This window comes from Coregonus lavaretus, assembly GCF_964263955.1.
Source record: "Coregonus lavaretus genome assembly, chromosome: 12".
Taxonomy (NCBI): domain Eukaryota; kingdom Metazoa; phylum Chordata; class Actinopteri; order Salmoniformes; family Salmonidae; genus Coregonus; species Coregonus lavaretus.
In genome coordinates, this window is record NC_139999.1 from 54,703,032 (window position 1) to 54,724,095 (window position 21,064).

The following is a 21,064-nucleotide window of genomic DNA, read 5'->3' on the forward strand; positions in this document are numbered from 1 at the left end:
ACTTGTAATCTCTGACAAATCACTCACAAGTGAATTATTGGTAAAGAACCGTTTTATTATAAAATCATGACAGAATCAATGTGAATACAGCTGAAGCAAAGACAAGTTCCCTTTTTATCAAAGTGATTCCAAGTATTCATTTCTGTGATGAGGCACATCGATATATCTACTATTATATCGTTGAATTACTGTACATCTAGAGGCGTTTGTTCCTTTTCAAAAGACAATTCCTGACAGTGAACAGATCCCCTTGACTACATAGACTGCGATTTAAGGCAATTACTTAGGGGCAAATTCTAACTTACACTTAAGTTGAATTTCCACGTAGTTATGCATTGATGTCAGTGGGAGACTCATGGAAAATTTGACTTAAGAGCAAGTTAGGATTCATCCCATAGTGGATGAACCACACCATTGCCTTGTGTACCATCGAATGCTGAATACATACAATCAACAAGTGCAAACAGCTGAAATCAATGCGATGGTGAATGACAAATCTTGATCGTATTTCTAATCACACAATGGCCTTTATACCTCAAATTCATTTGGCAGGGTACAGCAGCATCTTATCACAGCATGATCAAACACCCAAAGCAGACGCCATACAAAACTCATAGGCTAGGACAACAAAACACTAAACCTGGTCCCAGATCAGTTGGTGCTGTATAGATAGGAGTAGGCTATGGTTGACAAAATGGCATAAACAGATCTGGGATCAGGCTAACGAAATGCTTGGAGGATATGTCAGTGGTCTTTGGATACGAACCAGTGCTTTTCACCATGAGCTAGTGCAAATCAAATGAGATAAACAGTGGAGAGAGAGAGAGTGGGCCATTCCTGTAGGCTTTTTTCACAGGCCCCAGATCAGTAGGGCTGTTTCTTGATGAAGCGAGTGAACATGGTGAAGGCAGCGACGGGCTTGTCTGTGGGGACCATGTGGCCTGAACCCTGTTGATAAACAAAAGTAGAAGATGACTAGCGATCTGCCGGTGAACTGAGTCATGTTCACTAGGGAAGGCAAAGCAAAAATATAAAAATATAAATTTGTAACAGATTTTTTTTGTTTTGTTTTTTTACTTATTGAACGAGTCAAAGAAGTCCCTCCCCATTTCAGTCCGTTTTCATTTTTTGGTGTCTAATGAACACAACCCTGGTTTAAAGCATTTAAACCAGGGTTAAAGCACTTTTCTTTTTCGGATAGGAATGTGCTACTAATCTAGATGTTTAGCATCAAGCCACAGATTACATGTTAAGAAAATGGGTGTGTTCTAATCACTGTACCTGCTTCCCAAGAGAGGAATGTTGGGAGCTTTTTACTGCAGTGATTGGGATGTAGGCTACTGCTACAATGTACAGTGAGCTCCAAAGGTATTTGGACTGTGACAAAGGTGTTCTTGTTTTGTTTTTGTTTTTAGTTTTTTTTGGGGGGGGGGGGGGGTTCCAAGCTGACATACATAATTGTTTTAAGATGGTCATACTATGGATAATTTAGCTATTTGATTTGGAATTTTAGTATCCCTTTTGGTGTGTGTGTGTGTGTGTGTACGTGTGTGTATATACAGTGGGGGAAAAAAGTACACTGCTCAAAAAAATAAAGGGAACACTTAAACAACGCATCCTAGATCTGAATGAATGAAATAATCTTATTAAATACTTTTTTCTCTACATAGTTGAATGTGCTGACAACAAAATCACACAAAAATTATCAATGGAAATCAAATTTATCAACCCATGGAGGTCTGGATTTGGAGTCACCATCAAAATTAAAGTGGAAAACCACACTACAGGCTGATCCAACTTTGATGTAATGTCCTTAAAACAAGTCAAAATGAGGCTCAGTCGTGTGTGTGGCCTCCACGTGCCTGTATGACCTCCCTATAATGCCTGGGCATGCTCCTGATGAGGTGGCGGATGGTATCCTGAGGGATCTCCTCCCAGATCTGGACTAAAGCATCTGCCAACTCCTGGACAGTCTGTGGTGCAACGTGGCGTTGGTGGATGGAGCGAGACATGATGTCCCAGATGTGCTCAATTGGATTCAGGTCTGGAGAACGGGCGGGTCAGTCCATAGCATCAATGCCTTCCTCTTGCAGGAACTGCTGACACACTCCAGCCACATGAGGTCTAGCATTGTCTTGCATTAGGAGGAACCCAGGGCCAACCGCACCAGCATATGGTCTCACAAGGGGTCTGAGGATCTCATCTCGGTACCTAATGGCAGTCAGGCTACCTCTGGCGAGCACATGGAGGGCTGTGTGGCCCCCCAAAGAAATGCCACCCCACACCATGAATGACCCACCGCCAAACCGGTCATGCTGGAGGATGTTGCAGGCAGCAGAACGTTCTCCACGGCGTCTGCAGACTCTGTCACGTCTGTCACATGTGCTCAGTGTGAACCTGCTTTCATCTGTGAAGAGCACAGGGCGCCAGTGGCGAATTTGCCAATCTTGGTGTTCTCTGGCAAATGCCAAACGTCCTGCACGGTGTTGGGCTGTAAGCACAACCCCCACCTGTGGACGTCAGGCCCTCATACCACCCTCATGGAGTCTGTTTCTGACCGTTTGAGCAGACACATGCACATTTGTGGCCTGCTGGAGGTCATTTTGCAGGGCTCTGGCAGTGCTCCTCCTGCTCCTCCTTGCACAAAGGCGGAGGTAGCGGTCCTGCTGCTGGGTTGTTGCCCTCCTACGGCCTCCTCCATGTCTCCTGATGTACTGGCCTGTCTCCTGATAGCGCCTCCATGCTCTGGACACTACGCTGACAGACACAGCAAACCTTCTTGCCACAGCTCGCATTGATGTGCCATCCTGGATGAGCTGCACTACCTGAGCCACTTGTGTGGGTTGTAGACTCCGTCTCATGCTACCACTAGAGTGAAAGCACTGCCAGCATTCAAAAGTGACCAAAACATCAGCCAGGAAGCATAGGAACTGAGAAGTGGTCTGTGGTCACCACCTGCAGAACCACTTCTTTATTGGGGGTGTCTTGCTAATTGCCTATAATTTCCACCTGTTGTCTATTCCATTTGCACAACAGCATGTGAAATTTATTGTCAATCAGTGTTGCATCCTAAGTTGACAGTTTGATTTCACGGAAGTGTGATTGACTTGGAGTTACATTGTGTTGTTTAAGTGTTCCCTTAATTTTTTTGAGCAGTGTATTTAGTCAGCCACCAATTGTGCAAGTTCTCCCACTTAAAAAGATGAGAGAGGCCTGTAATTTTCATCATAGGTACACGTCAACTATGACAGGCAAAATGAGAATATTTTTTCCAGAAAATCACATTGTAGGATTTTTAATGAATTTATTTGCAAATGATGGTGGAAAATAAGTATTTGGTCAATAACAAAAGTTTCTCAATACTTTGTTATATACCCTTTGTTGGCAATGACACAGGTCAAACGTTTTCTGTAAGTCTTCACAAGGTTTTCACACACTGTTGCTGGTATTTTGGCCCATTCCTCCATGCAGATCTCCTCTAGAGCAGTGATTTTTTGGGGCGGTCGCTGGGCAACACAGACTTGCAACTCCCTCCAAAGATTTTCTATGGGGTTGAGATCTGGAGACTGGCTAGGCCACTCCAGGACCTTGAAATGCTTCTTACGAAGCCACTCCTTCGTTGCCCGGGCGGTGTGTTTGGGATCATTGTCATGCTGAAAGACCCAGCCACGTTTCATCTTCAATGCCCTTGCTGATGGAAGGAGGTTTTCACTCAAAATCTCACGATACATGGCCCCATTCATTCTTTCCTTTACACGGATCAGTCGTCCTGGTCCCTTTGCAGAAAAACAGCCCCAAAGCATGATGTTTCCACCCCCATGCTTCACAGTAGGTATGGTGTTCTTTGGATGCAACTCAGCATTCTTTGTTCTCCAAACACGACGAGTCCTGTGACACTTGGAGGTCATAGAGCAAACCCCATAGTGTTTGCGAGAGTCTCATCTTTCCATAGAGGGGTCATATTAGTTTGCTGGCCAAACAGTTCGACGCTGCAGACGTTTTCTTGAGAAGACCGATTTTCGGGATGTCTCATGGTCTGACAAACACCGCTGTAGCTCGGCCACCTTCCACCGCAAATGCGGAAGGCCGCCATAGCCGGATGTGGTGGATTGAGACGCAGCCCATGCAAAACAATATATCTCTAGCTTAAACTGACGGATTTTGATGGGGATTTTTTTGTTATGTTACTTAGATTGATGCACTGGTGCTTCAATAGACTCTAGGTTTATTAAAGTGCAGATATTCAGCTTTAATTTGACGGTATCTTCAATCATATCGGGTGAACCGTTTAGAAATTACAGCACTTCTTGTACATAGTCCCCCCATTTTAGGGGTCCAAAAGTATTGGGACAAATTCACTTATATGAGTATTAAAGTAGTCAAAAGTTTTGTATTTGGTCCCATATTCCTAGCACGCAATGATTATATCAAGCTTGTGACTCTACACACTTACGGATAGTCCTGAATGAATCATGAATAATGATGAGTGAGAAAGTTAGATGCACAAATATCATACCCCAAGACATGCTAATCTCTCACCATTCCAATAACAGGGGAGGTTAGCATTTTTGGGGGTATGATATTTATGCGTCTAACTTTGTCTCTCATCATTATTTACGATTCATTCAGGATTATGCGTAATCATTGCGTGCTAGAAATATGGGACCAAATACAACACTTTTGACTACTTTAATACACATAAGTGAATTTGTCCCAATACTTTTGGTCCCCTAAAATGGGTGGACTATGTACAAAAAGTGATGTAATTTCTAAAACGGTTCACCCGATATGGATGAAAAGACCCTCATATTAAAGCTGACAGTCTGCATTTTAATCTCATTGTCATTGTATCATTTCAAATCCAAAGAGCTGGAGTACAGAGCCAAAACAACAGCAAAAAATTGTCACCATCCCAATACTTTTTGAGCTCACTGTATATCTGGCAGCAAAACATAGTGTCTGGTCTGAGACAACATCTAGCAATAATCTCCCCCTACAATCCCCTATTCCTTTGTGGTCTAATGTCTAGGGACGGGATGGGTGGAAGCAATTGTTCAGTGAACCGACGTCTTGCCTGAGATCTGAACACTTGCATTAGCCCCCCAATTAGCTCAGTGAGCTTATCCAAAGTCTTGTCGTGTGCATGTAAAACAAAGTCTGTTACAATGGCTCCACCTAGTGGGGTTTAGGGGAGCTTACCCAATATTGCTTTTCACCTCAGATCAGCCATTTACAGGATGGATATGCTAGGGGCTAGTGGAGAGGGCAAGGGGTTCTCTATTCTGACCAGACATTTCAGTACTTGCCTCTGCAATACTAGAAATTAACTCCATTTTCTATTTTTCTGTTCTGTCATGTTAATGGGTTTAGGGTGTTTGTTCAGCGTGTTAATGGAATATATGTTCCAAAAGATAGTTCTTGCAGCCATAAATCTGTATATCCACAGATTAACAGGTAATTCTAATAATGGAATACAGGTTCCAATTCTATTTCGATGGTTTGAAATGCGTCCTTACCTTGACGGTGAGGAAGGCCAGGTTGGAGAACTCCTTGACGAAGCCACCCACCTGCTGACTCTCGCCGGTATAGTAGGTCCATGGCCTCCTCTTCACCTGGACCTTGGGACGGACAGACACAGCCAGGGCTCAAGCCACAGCATAGAATGGTGTGGGGTGAAGCATTTTCCCCAATAATGGTTAACTCTTCGGAGTCTGGAGCTTTTTTGGCCGTTTTTGGGTACCTTCAATTTTGCCCTGATATACTACATAAAGAAATGTTTACCAGACCAATGTTGGGTATCTTTTTTTTCAGCACAACCTCACCTATATGATCTGTTAGTAAGTTTTTCACTTTGACATACTATTTCAACACACTGGACCCAAACACACACAGAAAACACAAAGTCCGTTTAGAAAAAAGATGGTTTTTTTATTGTAAAACCCTCAAACATGGTGAACCAAGCATTTAAAAAGCTTCAAATTGAACCACAAGGTGCAAATATGAACATATAAAAGTATTTTGGTGATATATACAAGCAATAAATAACTATTTACAATAAAAAGTAGGTATAACCACTGGCGTTTTTCTTCTATTCTAACCCTAAACCTTTTTGTGCCACTCCTCAAAACAGTTTCTGTCCAAAATGAAAAAAAAAGCTTCAAATTGAACCACAAAGTGCAAATATGAACATATAAAAGTATTCTTGAGATATATACAAGCAATACACAACTATTTACAAAAAAAGTAGGTATAGCCACTGGCCTTTACCCTATTTGTGCCACTCTTCAAAACAGTTCCTGTCCACAATGACACAGAGAGCCACATCACAGGCCTTGCACTTCCATGGTGTGACAAACCTCTTCTTGTCAACTTGTTTACAGCGTTGACAAACCCTGCGGCCTGCTGTGGCTTTGTCTTTGGCCTCTGCAACATTGGCAATGGCCACAGAAACATGGCTGGTGCTTTTTTGAAGTGGAACCCCTGTCTGGGTCACTCCGCACAGCTGGGCCACAAGTTCTGCCACAAAGTTCTTGTGCGTCATGGGTGTGACCTGTTGGGTCGCACTGATGTCACAGTGCAGGATGTATGCATTTGTTGTTCCCATGTCCAAAAAATGCAGGAAGAGGGTACGGTACCAGCGAGCAGTTCTGCGATGGGTTGAGTAATACTGGAGAAGCTGGTCTGACAGGTCAACCCCTCCCATGTACTTATTGTAGGCCATGATGGGGGTAGGGCAGGGAATGTCTTTTGCTACCCAGCGTCCAGGTCCTTCCTTCACCTTCCTCTTGATTGTCTCGCCCGAAAACGCTGGGTGGATTGTGGAGCACACCGACACCTCCCGCGTATCCATCCACTTCACAAAGACCAGGCGATCCTCTCTGATCCATCTCACAGACCCCCTCTTCGATTTGCTGGTGAGGGCATTTTCTCTGCCACTAGGACACCCTTTTCTGTTGCTTCTGTAGGTCCCACAGGCTCCAAACTTCATACTTCCCAAACTCAGGAACAGTTTTGGGCTGGTGTAGAAATTGTCCATATAAATATGGTATCCTGTACCAAGATGTGATGGCTGAATGAGGTCCATAACAGCATCATATGAAAGTCCATGCACGCTGGGTGTGTGTGCTTTCCCAACATACACGTTGAAGTTTAGAGTGTAGCCATTGTTAGACTCTGCCAACACAAAGAGCTTGATCCCCCATTTGTTAGGCTTGTCCTTCATGTACTGGGTCATGCCAGTTTTGGCTTTTGTAGCCACCATCCTCTCGTCGACTGACAGTTCCTTCTTAGGATGGTAATGAGCCTGGCAGGCAGTGCGAATGTCGTCCATCAGAGGTTTGACCCTGAACAGTTTGTCATGCTGGGGTGTACCTTTGCGCTGGTCATTTATGACATCCTCCTCTGGATCACTTAGGTGGATGTTCCATGAGATGGACCGGAATCTGTCTCTTGGCATGACCTTCGCTGGCAATGAAACAGACAATATGTGGCTTTGTTTCCAGTAGTCCTGGATACTAGGCAGAGTCACCAATGAGGTGTAGATGAGGAGACCCAGAAATCTGTGCAGTTCCTCCACATCAACGTCAGTCCACTGATATTTGCTCCCCTTCTGCTGATTTCTTGCTGCCTGTTTGTTGGTGTTTCTGCAGATTGTCCTCATTGTATCTGCGGCGAAGTAGAGCAGGAAGAGGTCCTTTGGTGTGTGCCCTGAATGCAAATCCACCTGGGCTCCTGGTGGTCTGCGGGGCATGAACCTACTGGCTTGTGGGGCAGTGTCAGGATCAGTCTCTGTTTTCCATGGCTCAGAGCTCTGTTCTGGCTGTGCTGCTGACTGGGCTGGAGATCTTGACCTGGTCTTGGCCTGATCCTTCCTTCCACGCCCCCTCTGTGATGGCCTCCGTCGGCTTGTTGTGGGGGTGGGGGCTGTTGATGGCCCAGGCTGCTCGTCGTCGTCGTCGTCACTATACAAAACAGGTAAACGGATTCAAGATTATTCAAAGTTCAAGATGTTCATTGGCATTTGCACTACAGTGAAGTAGAATAGAATACTATAGTAAGATAAACGAAAGCAATAAAACAAATTCATTTTAGAAAAATGTTTGTCTTCTTACCTCACGTTTTCAGCAACAAAATCAGGGTCCTCGAAGTCATCCTGGCCACTCTCATTGTCTGACGACGAACTTTCCAAAGTTTCTTCATCGCTCATTTGGAATAACAAGTCGACGGCTTGTTCAACGTGAAGTGTGCGCCTCATATTGCTTCACAAAAACGATACTGCTGACAATAAAACTCTTGAAATACTAACAATTGAAATACTAACTCGTGAAAAACTCTCCAAAACTACTCATGAACTGAACTAATTCCTCTCGTTCGTTCTTTCGCAATGGCTAGTTGTCATGGGAATGAATGTTTATATACTCGTGTGCATCCTGAAGAACCGGGTTAGCACAAGCACACGTTTTTTTCCGTTCCTTTTTATCACAAAAGACGACAAAGTTATTATAATAAATGCAACGCGCTCATAAAAGAGCGCATATTTTGACGCACTTTTTTCATGGAATTGAAATTATCATAACTTTGGTTTTAGTTGGTGTATTTACATGAAACAAACACTCAAAACGTAGCTTCGGGTCTCCATTTCTGCATGAAATCGACGGCAGCCCTCTGCGTCACTTGGTTTGGATGCTGCGCGGTCCTAAAGCCGGCCCGCGATTTGAACGCGCCGAAGCGTTCGCCGACTCGGAAGAGTTAAGGTTAGGATTGTGGGAGGGGAATCAGATCCTAGATCTGTACCCAAGGGAAACTTCTCTACGGAGTGCATTGAACCAGACATGACACCAGCAGCCTCATTTCTGTTTAGTTCTGTTCAGTGTTCTCTTTTTCTGTCCTTTGTCACGTAGGGTCTTGTGCAAAAGGTAAAAACAGTTCATGTACCTCTTGCTGGAGTGACTCCACGAACCACTCGTCCCCAAGGAAGTTGCAGGCCATGTCCACGTCTCCGTTGTACACCAGCACTCTGTACTTCTACAGGAGAGACTGACAGACATTTCTAGCACTACTGCCAAGACCACTAATCATCAATCACGTTCAGACCTGGGATCAAATATTATGTTTTCTTTCAAATACGTTGAGCGTTTGATTGAGCCTGCCTGGAGTGCCAGATGGGCAGGGTTTGCACTTTTGGGACTATACTATTGATTTATTTTGCCAGGCAAGCCGAGTCAAGCACAGAATTTGGAAGAAAATGTCTTTGAAATCAGGTCTATTAAAAAAACTCACCAGAGCTCCCAAAAGCTTCAGGTACTGCTTCCTCACGTCCATGTACAGACGGTTGTAGTTCAGATTCACCTCAGCACTGTAACAGCATGGATTAACACAATTAAACTGTGGTCAAGATAGTTCAAAATATGTATACACCTACAGGTTGTAAAAGACTGAGTTATTTACTTTGATACAGTGATGGGGGAAATAAGTCCTGTCTGTACCTCACAAACAGCAAGATGACAAAATGGTGTCAATTATACACAATGTTACCCATGACGTTGTACAAACACCTCCTGTCCCGTAAAGGGGTAATCCATATTGGTCAATGTCAAGACCCAGCTGTATGACCCGTATCTTGGCCATATAATCTACCCACTAAAAATGTTAACTTGACTCACGTCTCTCTGCCTCATCCTTGTAGCTAAAAATGTAATACCTCACTCACCTGCATATCACCCAGGGAAGAGCGGAGGGGGAGATGTGGAGGGCTGCTTTGACATAGGGGTTGTTCAGGTACAGGGTGGACGGAGTGGAGTTGGTGCAGGGAGGGTCCAGCCTCACTCGCTTGTACTGAGACGCCATGGCCTTCAGCTTCTACAAGACCAACAGAGAGGTACACAACTAAGGCTGGATTTATGCTCCACTAGACCAGGGTTGAGGTCAATTCAAATTGAAGTCAGTCAATTTAGGAAGTGATTTAAAATTAAACATTTTATATAAATAGTTTCTCCATTTTAGTTATTAAAAGTCATTGAAAATGTATGCCCCTTTTCAATTATTGAATTGGAATTTCAGTTTACTTCGTGATTGACTGACTTCAATTCGTATTGACCCCACTCATACTCTGTAAGCATATTGTGACTTACCATGCACCGTACAGAGGGCTCCTCGCAGACATTTTGGTGCATGCCGTAGGTTGAAAGTCTATGCATGCTCTGGTAACGTTTCGCTACAGAGACCGCTTGGTGAAGTACAGTGCCGTCGGGAAGTATTCAGACCCCTTGACTTTTTCCACATTTCGTTACGTTATAGCCTTATTCTAAAATGGACGTAAAAAATTAAATACTAAATCCTCAAGCTACACACAATACCCCATAATGACAAAGCGAAGTTTAGAAAATGTTGCACATTAAAAATAAAAACCTGAAATACCTTATTTACATAAGTATTCATACCCTTTGTTATGAGACTCGAAATTGAGCTCAAGTGCATCTTGTTTCCATTGATCATCAACATTGAGATGTTTCTACACCTTGATTGGAGTCCAACTAAGGTCAATTCAATTGATTAGACATGATTTGGAAAGGCACACACCTGTCTATATAAGGTCCCACAGTTGACAGTGCATTTCAGAGCAAAAACCATGAGGTCGAAGGAATTGTCCATAGAGCTCTGAGACAGGTTTGTGTCGAGGCACAGATCTGGGGAAGGGTACCAAAATATTTCTGCAGCATTGAAGGCAAAGGTTCACCTTCCAACAGGAAAACGACCCTAAGCACACAGCCAAGACAACGCAGGAGTGGCTTCGGGACAAGTCTCTGAATGTCCTTGAGTGGCCCAGCCAGAGCCCAGACTTGAACCCAATCGAACATCTCTGGAGAGACCTGAAAATAGCTGTGCAGCAACGCTCCCCATCTAACCTGACAGAGCTTGAGAGGATCTGCAGAGAAGAATGGGAGAAACTCCCCAAATACAGGTGTGCCAAGCTTGTAGCGTCATACTAAAGAAGACTTGAGGCTGTAATCGCTGCCAAAGGTGCTTCAACAAAGTACTGAGTAAAGGGTCTGAATACTTATGTAAATGTGATATTTCCGTTTTTATTTTTTATAAATTAGCAAAAATTTATAAAATCCTGTTTTTGCTTTGTCATTATGTGGTATTGTGTGTAGATTGATGAGGGGAAAAAACTATTTAATCAATTACCGAATACGGCTGTAACGTAACAAAATGTGGAAAAGGCAAGGGGTCTGAATACTTTCCGAATGCACTGTATATACCCAGCCTTACTGATGAGATTTCCAACACAGAAATTCTAACTAAATGGACTGATCGAATAACCAAAACTAGAAATGACCATCATGTACAGCTAATAAATTATTATAACAATCAGCCAGAAGGTGAACATTCAAAGATACATAAAAAATATGTAAAAGTCACAATTGACACATATGTCCTCAGCCGAATGCATCACTTAACAATAAAAAAAGGGAATGTCATTCATATTTACCTGGTTCCACAGCCGAGTCCATTCATGGTTGATGAAACTGTTCCCCAGATCTCGAATCACCACGTGCCCATTGTCAATGCTACAGTGAAAACACAGAGCAAGAGGACATTTACAAATCTGGAGAGACACCTACTGGCTTTACCTGTGCAGGTCTGAGATATTGGTCAGTTAGATTACCATGGCTCTTGTGCGTTAACTAAGGTAGGGGGTCAATTCGATTTATATTTAGTCAATGCAGGAAGTAAACTGAAATTCCAATAAAAAAAATCTCAGTGGAACAACTCTTTGTTGGTGCATTTTCAAAACTACTTTTTGTGTGTATTTACAGTGCATTTGGAAAGTATTCAGACCCCTTGACTTTTTCCACTTTGTTACGTTACAGCCGTATTCTAAAATGGATTAAATGAAGAAAACAAAGTCCTCAATCTACACACAATACCCCATAATGACAAAGTGAAAACAGGTTTTTATAATTATTTTGCAAATGTATTAAAAATTAAACAGAAATACCTTATTTACATAAGTATTCAGACCCTTTGCTATGAGACTCGCAATTGAGCTCAGGTGCATCCTGTTTACATTGATCATCCTTGAGATGTTTCTACAACTTGATTGGAGTCCACCTGTGGTAAATTCAATTGATTGGACATGATTTGGAAAGGCACACACCTGTCTATATAAGGTCCCACAGTTGACAGTGCATGTCTGAGCAAAAACCAAGCCATGAGGTCGAAGGAATTGTCCGTAGAGCTCGGAGACAGGATTGTGTCGAGGCACAGATCTGGGGAATGGTACCAAAAAATTTCTGCGGCATTGAAGGTCCCCAAGAATACAGTGGCCCCCCATCATCCTTAAAATGGAAGAAGTTTGGAACCACCAAGACTCTTCCTAGAGCTGTCCGCCAGGCCAAACTGAGCAATCGGGGGAGAAGGGCATTGGTCAGGGAGGTGACCAAGAACCCGATAGTCACTCTGACAGAGCTCCAGAGTTCCTCTGTGGAGATGGGAGAATCTTCCAGAAGGACAACCATCTTTGCAGCACTCCACCAATCAGGCCTTTATGTTAGAGGGCCCAGACGGAAGCCACTCCCCAGTAAAAGGCACATGACAACCCACTTGGAGTTTGCCAAAAGGCACCTAAAGGACATTCAGACCATGAGAAACAAGATTCTCTGGTCTGATGAAACCAAGATTGAACTATTTTGCCTGAATGCCAAGCGTCACGTCTGGAGGAAACCTGGCACCATGCCTACGGTGATGCATGGTGGTGGCACCATCATGCTGTGGGGATGTTTTTCAGCAGCAGGGACTGGGAGACTAGTCAGGATCGAGGGAAAGATGAACGGTGCAAAGTACAGAGAGATCTTTGATGAAAACCTGCTCCAGAGGGCTCAGGACCTCGACCCTAAGCACACAGCCAAGACAACGTAGGAGTGGCTTCGGGACAAGTCTCTGAATGTCCTTGAGTGGCCCAGCTAGAGCCCGGACTTGTACCCGATCGAACATCTCTGGAGAGACCTGAAAATAGCTGTGCAGCGACGCTCCCCATCCAACCTGACAGAGCTTGAGAGGATCTGCAGAGAAGAATGGGAGAAACTCCCCAAATACAGGTGTGCCAAGCTTGTAGCGTCATACCCAAGAAGCGGCTGTAATCGCTGCCAAAGGTGCTTCAACAAAGTACTGAGTAAAGGGTCTGAATACTTATGTAAATGTAATATTTTAGTTTAATTTTTATACATTTGTAAAAATGTATAAAAACCTGTTTTTGTTTTATCATTATGGGGTATTGTGTGTAGATTGATGAGCAAAAAAACGATTTAATCAATTTTAGAATGTGGAAAAAGTCAAGGGGTCTGAATACTTTCCGAATACACTGTATTGACATGTTTGTGTAACTGACACACACAGTTAATGTTTTTAAAAATACATTACCGTTCAAAAGTTTGGGGTCACTTACACATTTCCTGCTTTTCAAAAGAAAAAGCAAATGTTTTGTCCATTAACTGAGACTGAGATCAAATTGATCAGAAATACAGTGCATTGTTAATGTTGTAAATGGCTATTGTAGCTGGAAACAGCTGATTTTTAATGGAATATCTACATAGGCGTACAGAGGCCCATTATCAGCAACCATCAGTCCTGTGTTCCAATGGCACGTTGTGTTGGCTAATCCAAGTTTATAATTTTAAAAGACTAATTGATCATTAGAAAACCCTTTTACAATTATGTTTGCACAGCTGAAAACTGTTGTGCTGATTAAAGAAGCAATAAAACTGGCCTTCTTGAGACTTGTTGAGTATCTGGAGCATCAGCAATTGTGGGTTCGATTACAGGATCAAAATGGCCAGAAACAAACAACTTTCTTCTGAAACTTGTCAGTCTATTCTTGTTCTGAGAAATGAAGGCTATTCCATGCGAGAAATTGCCAAGAAACTGAAGATCTCGTACAACGCTGTGTACTACTCCCTTCACAGAACAGCGCAAACTGGCTCTATTCAGAATAGAAAGAGGAGTGGGAGGCGCCGGTGCACAACTGAGCAAGAGGACAAATACATTAGAGTGTCTAGTTTGAGAAACAGACGCCTCACAGGTCCTCAACTGGCAGCTTCATTAAATAGTACCTACAAAACACCAGTCTCAACGTCAACAGTGAAGAGGCGACTTTGGGATGCTGACCTTCTAGGCAGAGTTGCAAAGAAAAAGCCATATCTCAGACTGCCCATCTTCATCTTTTCTTTTTATTGGCCAGTCTGAGATATGGCTTTTTCTTTGCAACTCTGCCTAGAAGGTCAGCATCCCGGAGTCGCCTCTTCACAGTAAATTTCTAAGTGACCCCAAACTTTTGAACAGTAGTGTATGTAAATTATGAAGTATTTTGTCTGCAATGTATTTTTCGTTATGTGTCGGACCCCAGTAAGACTAGCTGTCGCCATTGGTGTCAGCTAATGGTCTTACCTGACTCTCTGGCCAACCCCTCCAGGACAGGAGGCATAGAGGTTGTACATGTTCAGTCCAGAGCTGTAGACAATATATTGCACCTCAGCAATCTAGGGGTAAAAAAAAAAAAAAAAAAAAAAAAAAGGTACAGTGCCTTCAGAAAGTATTCATATCCCTTCAACTATTCCACATTTTGTTGTGTTACAGCCTTCAAAATGAATTAAATAGATTCCCCCCCCCCCCCCCACCCATCTACACACAATACCCCATAATGACTAAATGAAAACATGTTTTTTTAAATGTTCGCACATTTATTGAAAATGAAATACAGAAATATATAATTTACATAAGTATTCACACCCGAGTCAATACTTTGTAGAAGCACCTACGGCAGCGATTAATGCGGTGGTGAGTCTCTAAGAGCATTCCACACCTGGATTGTGCATCAATTGTCTATTATTATTATTATTATTATTATTCTACAAATTCTTAAAGCGCTGTCAAATTGGTTGTTGATCATTGCTAAACAACCATTTTCAGGTCTTGCCATAGATTTTCAAGTAGATTTAAGTCAAAACTGTAACTCGGCCAATCAGAAACATTCACTGTCTTCTTGGTAAGCAACTCCAGTGTAGATTTGGCCTACTGTTATAGGTTATTGTGAAATCATCTCCCAGTGTCTGGTGGAAAGCACACTGAACCAGGTTTTCCGCTGGGATTTTGCCTGTGCTTAGCTCCATTCTGTTTCTTTTGTATCCTAAAAAACTCCCCAGTCCTTAATGCTTACAAGCATACCCATAACACGATGCAGCCACCACTACGCTTGAAAATATGGAGAGTGGTACTCGGTAATGTGTTGTATTGGATTTGCCCCAAACATAACATAAATGTTAACTGCTTTGCCACATTTTCTGCAGTTTAACTTTAGTGCCTTATTGCAAACAGGATGCATGTTCTGGAATATTTGTATTCTGAACAGGCTTCCTTCTTTTCACTCTGCCATTTAGGTTGATACTGTGGACTAACTACAATGTTGTTGATCAATCCTAAATTTTCTCCTATAACAGCCATTACACTCTAACTGTTTTAAAGTCACCATTGGCCTCATGGTGAAGTCTGAGTGATTTCTTTCCTCTCCGGCAACTGAGTAAGTGAGGATGCCTGTATCTTTTTAGTGACTGGGTGTATTGACACACCATCCAAAGTGTAATTAATCACTTCACCTTGCCCAAAGGGATATTCAATGTGTGCTTTTTTTATTTTTACCAATCTGTGCCCTACTTTGCAAGGCATTGGAAAACCTCCCTGGGATTCACTGCTCAACTGCAGGACCTTACAGATAATTATATGTGTGGGATACAGAAACGAGCTAGTCATTCAAAAATAATGTTAAACAATATTATTGCATACAGAGTTAGTCCATGCAACTTATTAAGCACATTTTTACTCCTGAACTTATTTAGGCTTGCCATAACAAAGGGGTTGAATACTTTTTTTAAATTCAGGCTGTAACACAACAAAATATGGAAAAAGTCAAGGGGTGTGAATATTTTCTGAAAGCACTGTAGAGGAATACATTGGGGAAAGATTTTAAAAAGGTTACAATTTGTCAGATTTACCACTGGTCATCAGAATCACCTTTATTCGCCAAGTTCATTTAACAGGCATTTGACCGGGTGAAATGGTGCTGACAAACAGAATATACAGACGTAATACAGACAAGAGAACATACACATGATCTACAGTCATTGCAACTATTGAATATCCCTCGCCTTCTGAAGATTTACATTTCTAAATGTGATGTTAATTTTTTGAGTGACCACTTTCTCTCCATTTAGGGATTTACTAATTTCCATTGCGAGAATCAATGTGCCCCAAACATCCTGTAAATAAATCCCCAAGATCTCTCAATGGAGAATCCATCCAAGTAAATGGACTCACATTGTGGGAACAGTTGGGGTTCTGATTGTGGTAGAAGTCACAATTTTCATCTTTGCAGCAATAGGCCTGCAAGTCAGTCCACAACCTGACAGAAAGACAGAACCATGTTACCAGTCATCATCTAGCCTGACTTAGCCCTAGTCTGTTCGTGCCATGATGCAAACTCCTCCTCACACATGGTCATGCCAAACATGTTTGGCTTGACAATGACAGCGATGGAGTTGACAAGAGCAGAAAGGGATCTGGGACCAGGCCATGAAAACTCACAGAAGACAGGATGTTACCAATGTACTGCATTGTTGAGGGAGCTAGCACATAAGCATTACGCTGCACCTTTTATACCTGCAGTAAACTGTGTATGTGACGAATACATTATATTTGAGGAAAACGCCATAACCGTACCTTGTCCCAAGGAGTCCATGGTAGTAAGCAAAGTAGACGAGAGAGTTGTCATTCATCTCATAACTGGACATCCCATTGCCAATTGCAATACCCTGGGAGAAAAATAAATACAAACATATTTGTTCTTCTGATTATGAGGAGTCCTGAACATAAAGCTATGCAATAGCCTACAAATAGGCTAAGTAGTTAACCCCCATATTGATTTTGCTTATTCAATTCATTCCAATTTGGAGGGGGAGAGCAAGTTACGGAAGAGAATAAAAAAGTCCAACATAAGCATCCCAAATGGCACCCTATTAAGTGTACTACTGTTCACCGTGTCCCCTAAATCATGTAGGCACATTCCTTCATGTGATGTGAGAGTGCCCTGCAGTAAATGCTTCTGGGACAAAGTTACAGAATTCATTTCGAAGTGCACAAATGTAAGTAGAAGCAAAGCATTGAATATTATGTTAATTAACGATGATAGCGCCTTGAATCTCTCAATAAATCAGAGACGATCACTGCTTGCAGGAAGCACTGCCGCAAAAAAATATGTTTGCTCTTAGATGGCAATCACCTCACTCTCCCCCAATTCACCAGTGGACACAGTTACTATTAGAAAGTTATAACATTGTCAGCGAGAATGAATGGTGCTAGTCAAGAAACAAATCGAGGCCTTTACAAATATACTTGACTCTAAAGAATAATCTCACCTAAAGCCCAACACACAAATAAACAATCTATAAAGCCCAAACACACAAAAGTTTGGACACACCTACTCATTCAAGAGTTCCTTTATTTATACTATTTTTTACATTGTAGAAAAATAGTGAAGACATCATAACTATGAAATAACACATATTGAATAATGTAGTAACCAAAAAAAGTGTTAAACAAATCAATATATTGTATATTTGAGATTCTTCAAAAATAGCCACCCTTTGCCTTGATGACAGCTTTGCACACTCTTGGCATTCTCTCAACCAGCTTCACCTGGAATGCTTTTCCAACAGTCTTGAAGGAGTTCCCACATAAACTGAGCACTTGTTGGCTGCTTTTCCTTCACTCTGCCGTCCGACTCATCCCAAACCATCTCAGTTGGGTTGAGGTCGGGGGATTGTGGAGGCCAGGTCATCTGATGCAGCACTCCATCACTCTCCTTCTTGGTAAAATAGCCCTTACTTTGGTTACTACATGATTCCATGTGTGTTATTTCATAGTTTTGATGTCGTCGCTATTATTCTACAATGTAGAAAATAGTAAAAATAAAGAAAAACCCTTGAATGAGTAGGTGTGTCCAAACTATTGACTGGTACTGTATATACACATTTATCTTTTTTACTTTCTTTGCTTTCAGGCCCACTGGGAAGGGTTGGTATTGGGAGGGGCACCCTATTCCCTATTAAGTTGACTACTTTTGACCAGGGCTCATAGGGCAATTTGTGTCGCAGGTCATCTCTTTTTCACCTGCAGGTTCATGCTGGCGTCCTCCATCACTCTCTCTGCAAGGGTGGGAATGTAGACGCCTCCGTAGCTCTCACCTGTCAGGAATAACTCATTCTTGCTGTACTCTGGGAAGGCTTTGAAGAACTCCTTCAAGGCCAGGTAGTTGTTCATGGACACCTAGACAAGAAAAGTCCATTTTGAACTCACTTAGATTATGTACAGTTCCAACAAGGGTTGGAAAGGGAGGGTATATTACTGAAAACGTTCCAAGTTTACAAGTAAACTACCAGAAATGTGGTAAATTTCTAGGATTTTTATATAATTCTTTACATGTTTTTTTTCCATCAACTTGTAGAAAATACACTTTATGACACCGTCATAAAGCATTGTGACCATCCTGTGTCACTTTACTTGGACTAAGAAAATACACTTTATGACACTGTAAAGAAGCATTATGACCATCATAATCATATAAGCCAGATAGGCCTATCACGTACATGTCCTTATATCAATCATCAGTCCAGAAGAGGGTGTCTTGTCCTGCTACTGAAATCTGCTTCTGCATTCATCCCAGTCCTCAGCAGCAGAGCATTGGAGTAGGTGCATGTCTGACATCAATGTGTGTGCAATTATAATGATCATTTCATATGGTCAATTTCAGAAAATGTTATATAACTGTTGACAAGTAGGCTATGGTGTAATGGAATGTTTTGCCTTGTGTGGTAGGTTTTGTTGGTTTTGACACTGTTATGTAAGTGTCATAACCAGCCATAAAAATAACACAATATACATCACAACAGGTGTAAATATGTGTGTCATGACAGTGTTATGACCATATGACAGGTTCGGACTATAACGAAGTGGAATAAGTCAAGGGGTCTGAATACTTTCCAAATGCACTGTATGTCAGCTGTTATGACATATGACATTATGACATGTTATGACTGTGTCATAACGTGTTATGACGCTGGGCGTCAAGTAAAGTGTTACCAAAAAAACAATAAGACGCACACAAATTTCAACAAACATCAATGACATCACACCTGCTCAGACCCACATGCTCCCACCTCAACCACACACATCAAGAAATTTCTCACAACCACACTCCCCCTCATCCTTCATCCCCCGGAACTTTCCAGTGCTTGTAGCACTCCATGCCATATGGCATCAAATTGCACTGTTCTATTTTTATCCGTAGCCCACAACCTTTCAATATTGAAATCATAATACATTTGATTCCGTCTTAGTGATGGAGGATCATTTGATTTTAAGTAGTTTTTTTTTCATCATTGACGAGACATGGTCCACACCATTGGGTATTTCACCGCACCCTCATATGGCATGTCTTGAATGACGGATTAAAAGTAAACTTACATTGCAAAACTTCTGACAGCCAACTTCCTAACGCCGCCCATAACTTTTGCACTTTATTGCACTCCCAGAAGGCATGAATTATTGAGGCCTTGTTGGTTTTACACTTAAGACATGACTGCCGTTGTGCTGTAGAATGTGAATTTTGTCTCTTGTATAATATATTCTATACATGAGTTTATACCGTATTAAGCTTACATTTTTGTTAACTGCAATTTTGTTAGTTATGTTTCAACACCCCATCTTGTGCCTATATCAGTTATTTTTAAGTCTTGATTCCAATAGTTTCAGTATTATTATTGTTTTTTTTACATATTGTCAGTTGGATAGGCTTTCTTCAAGGTTTTGTTTATACTGTATTACCTGTCATATGTGTATCCTTTTCCGAGTCAAATAGAATTCCCTCAACATTGCTCTGATGTCCAAAAGATTTCTGGTGGAAATTTCGTGATAAAACATTTAAGTTGCATGCATTTGAAAATGTCTACATTGTTCAGTCCAAAATTGCTTTTTAATTCTGTAATGGAATAATTTTTTACAGTTTTCTATGCCTTTAGTTTTTGATATAGGCCAATTTATCAGTGAAATTCTGAAAACCTATCCAAGGATTGTTCCATAGGGTTGTGTTTTTAGGAGTGATATTGGTTCTTGTAGTATACGTTTCATTTTCTTCCGTATTGTTATAGTTTTCTTAACTATGAAGTTGTTAATGTTCTTAGCTTTATCCATTGAGAATAGACTCGTGAAAAGATTGAGGATGAGCATGCGCATCTTCAATATGTACCCATTGTTCCGCTTTCGTGCATTTAACAATATGTTGCAAGTAAAAGCCTTGGGTGGCGAGTTGATACAATTCCAAGACTGGAAGGTTAAAACCACCCTCGGACTTAGGAAGATGTCAAACTTCCCTTTTTATTCTGAATATTATTTGCCCATATAAAAAGTATCTTATGGCTGAGTATACTTTAAAAAATGTCTTCGGTAGGGTAATTGGTATTACCAAGAATAAATATAAAAACTTTGGAAGCCATGCCATTCTGAAGAGGTTTATTCTACCATTAGGATTTATGGGAAGATTGTTCCATTTAATTAGATCTGCTTATATTGTTGAGTAATGAGATATACATAAAGATTTTTTGGTTGTCACTTAAACGTCCTAAGCGTTTGATATTTTTTGTGGTCCACTTAAAGGATTGTTGTAGATCATTAGTTAGTCTTTTTCCTATTGCCATTATTTTGTGTTTTTCCATGTTCATTTTATATCCTGAGATTGTAATACTGGTCAGGTATATCAGGAGATCATCTGCAAATAAGTTTAGTTTATATTAATGTTTACCAATAGTGATACCTGTTATGTTTGGCTCCTGTCTAATTCTTTCTGCAAGCGGTTCAATTGCCAGTGCAAACAGGAGGGGGGAGAGACGACATCCCTGTCTTGTGCCCCTTTCATTAGATAAATGTATTACTTGTGTATATTTTTGCTTTAGGACATTTA

General features: G+C 41.6%; 1 protein-coding gene across 4 annotated transcripts in view; it reads right to left on the bottom strand.

The window, feature by feature from the left end:
* Positions 1-34: 34 nt before the first annotated feature.
* The window catches only part of LOC311138417 (lysosomal protective protein-like), a 27,758-nt gene continuing 6,728 nt past the window's right edge, over positions 35-21,064 (bottom strand). For 2 of the 4 annotated variants that reach the window (XR_014614043.1, XR_014614044.1), the window contains exons 6-15: positions 18,220-18,375; positions 16,771-16,862; positions 16,369-16,453; positions 14,446-14,537; positions 11,492-11,570; positions 9,710-9,858; positions 9,280-9,355; positions 8,935-9,036; positions 5,517-5,618; positions 35-948 (exon numbers count right to left, since the gene is read on the bottom strand). Coding sequence is in view for 2 of the 4 variants with exons in the window: in XM_084173097.1 (XP_084029223.1) it covers positions 865-948; positions 5,517-5,618; positions 8,935-9,024; positions 9,280-9,355; positions 9,710-9,858; positions 11,492-11,570; positions 14,446-14,537; positions 16,369-16,453; positions 16,771-16,862; positions 18,220-18,375 (1,005 nt within the window). In the remaining 2 variants the exon portion in view is untranslated. The remainder of the gene's footprint in view (positions 949-5,516; positions 5,619-8,934; positions 9,037-9,279; positions 9,356-9,709; positions 9,859-11,491; positions 11,571-14,445; positions 14,538-16,368; positions 16,454-16,770; positions 16,863-18,219; positions 18,376-21,064) is intronic. The other 2 variants (XM_084173097.1, XM_084173096.1) reach the window with 1 other exon arrangement.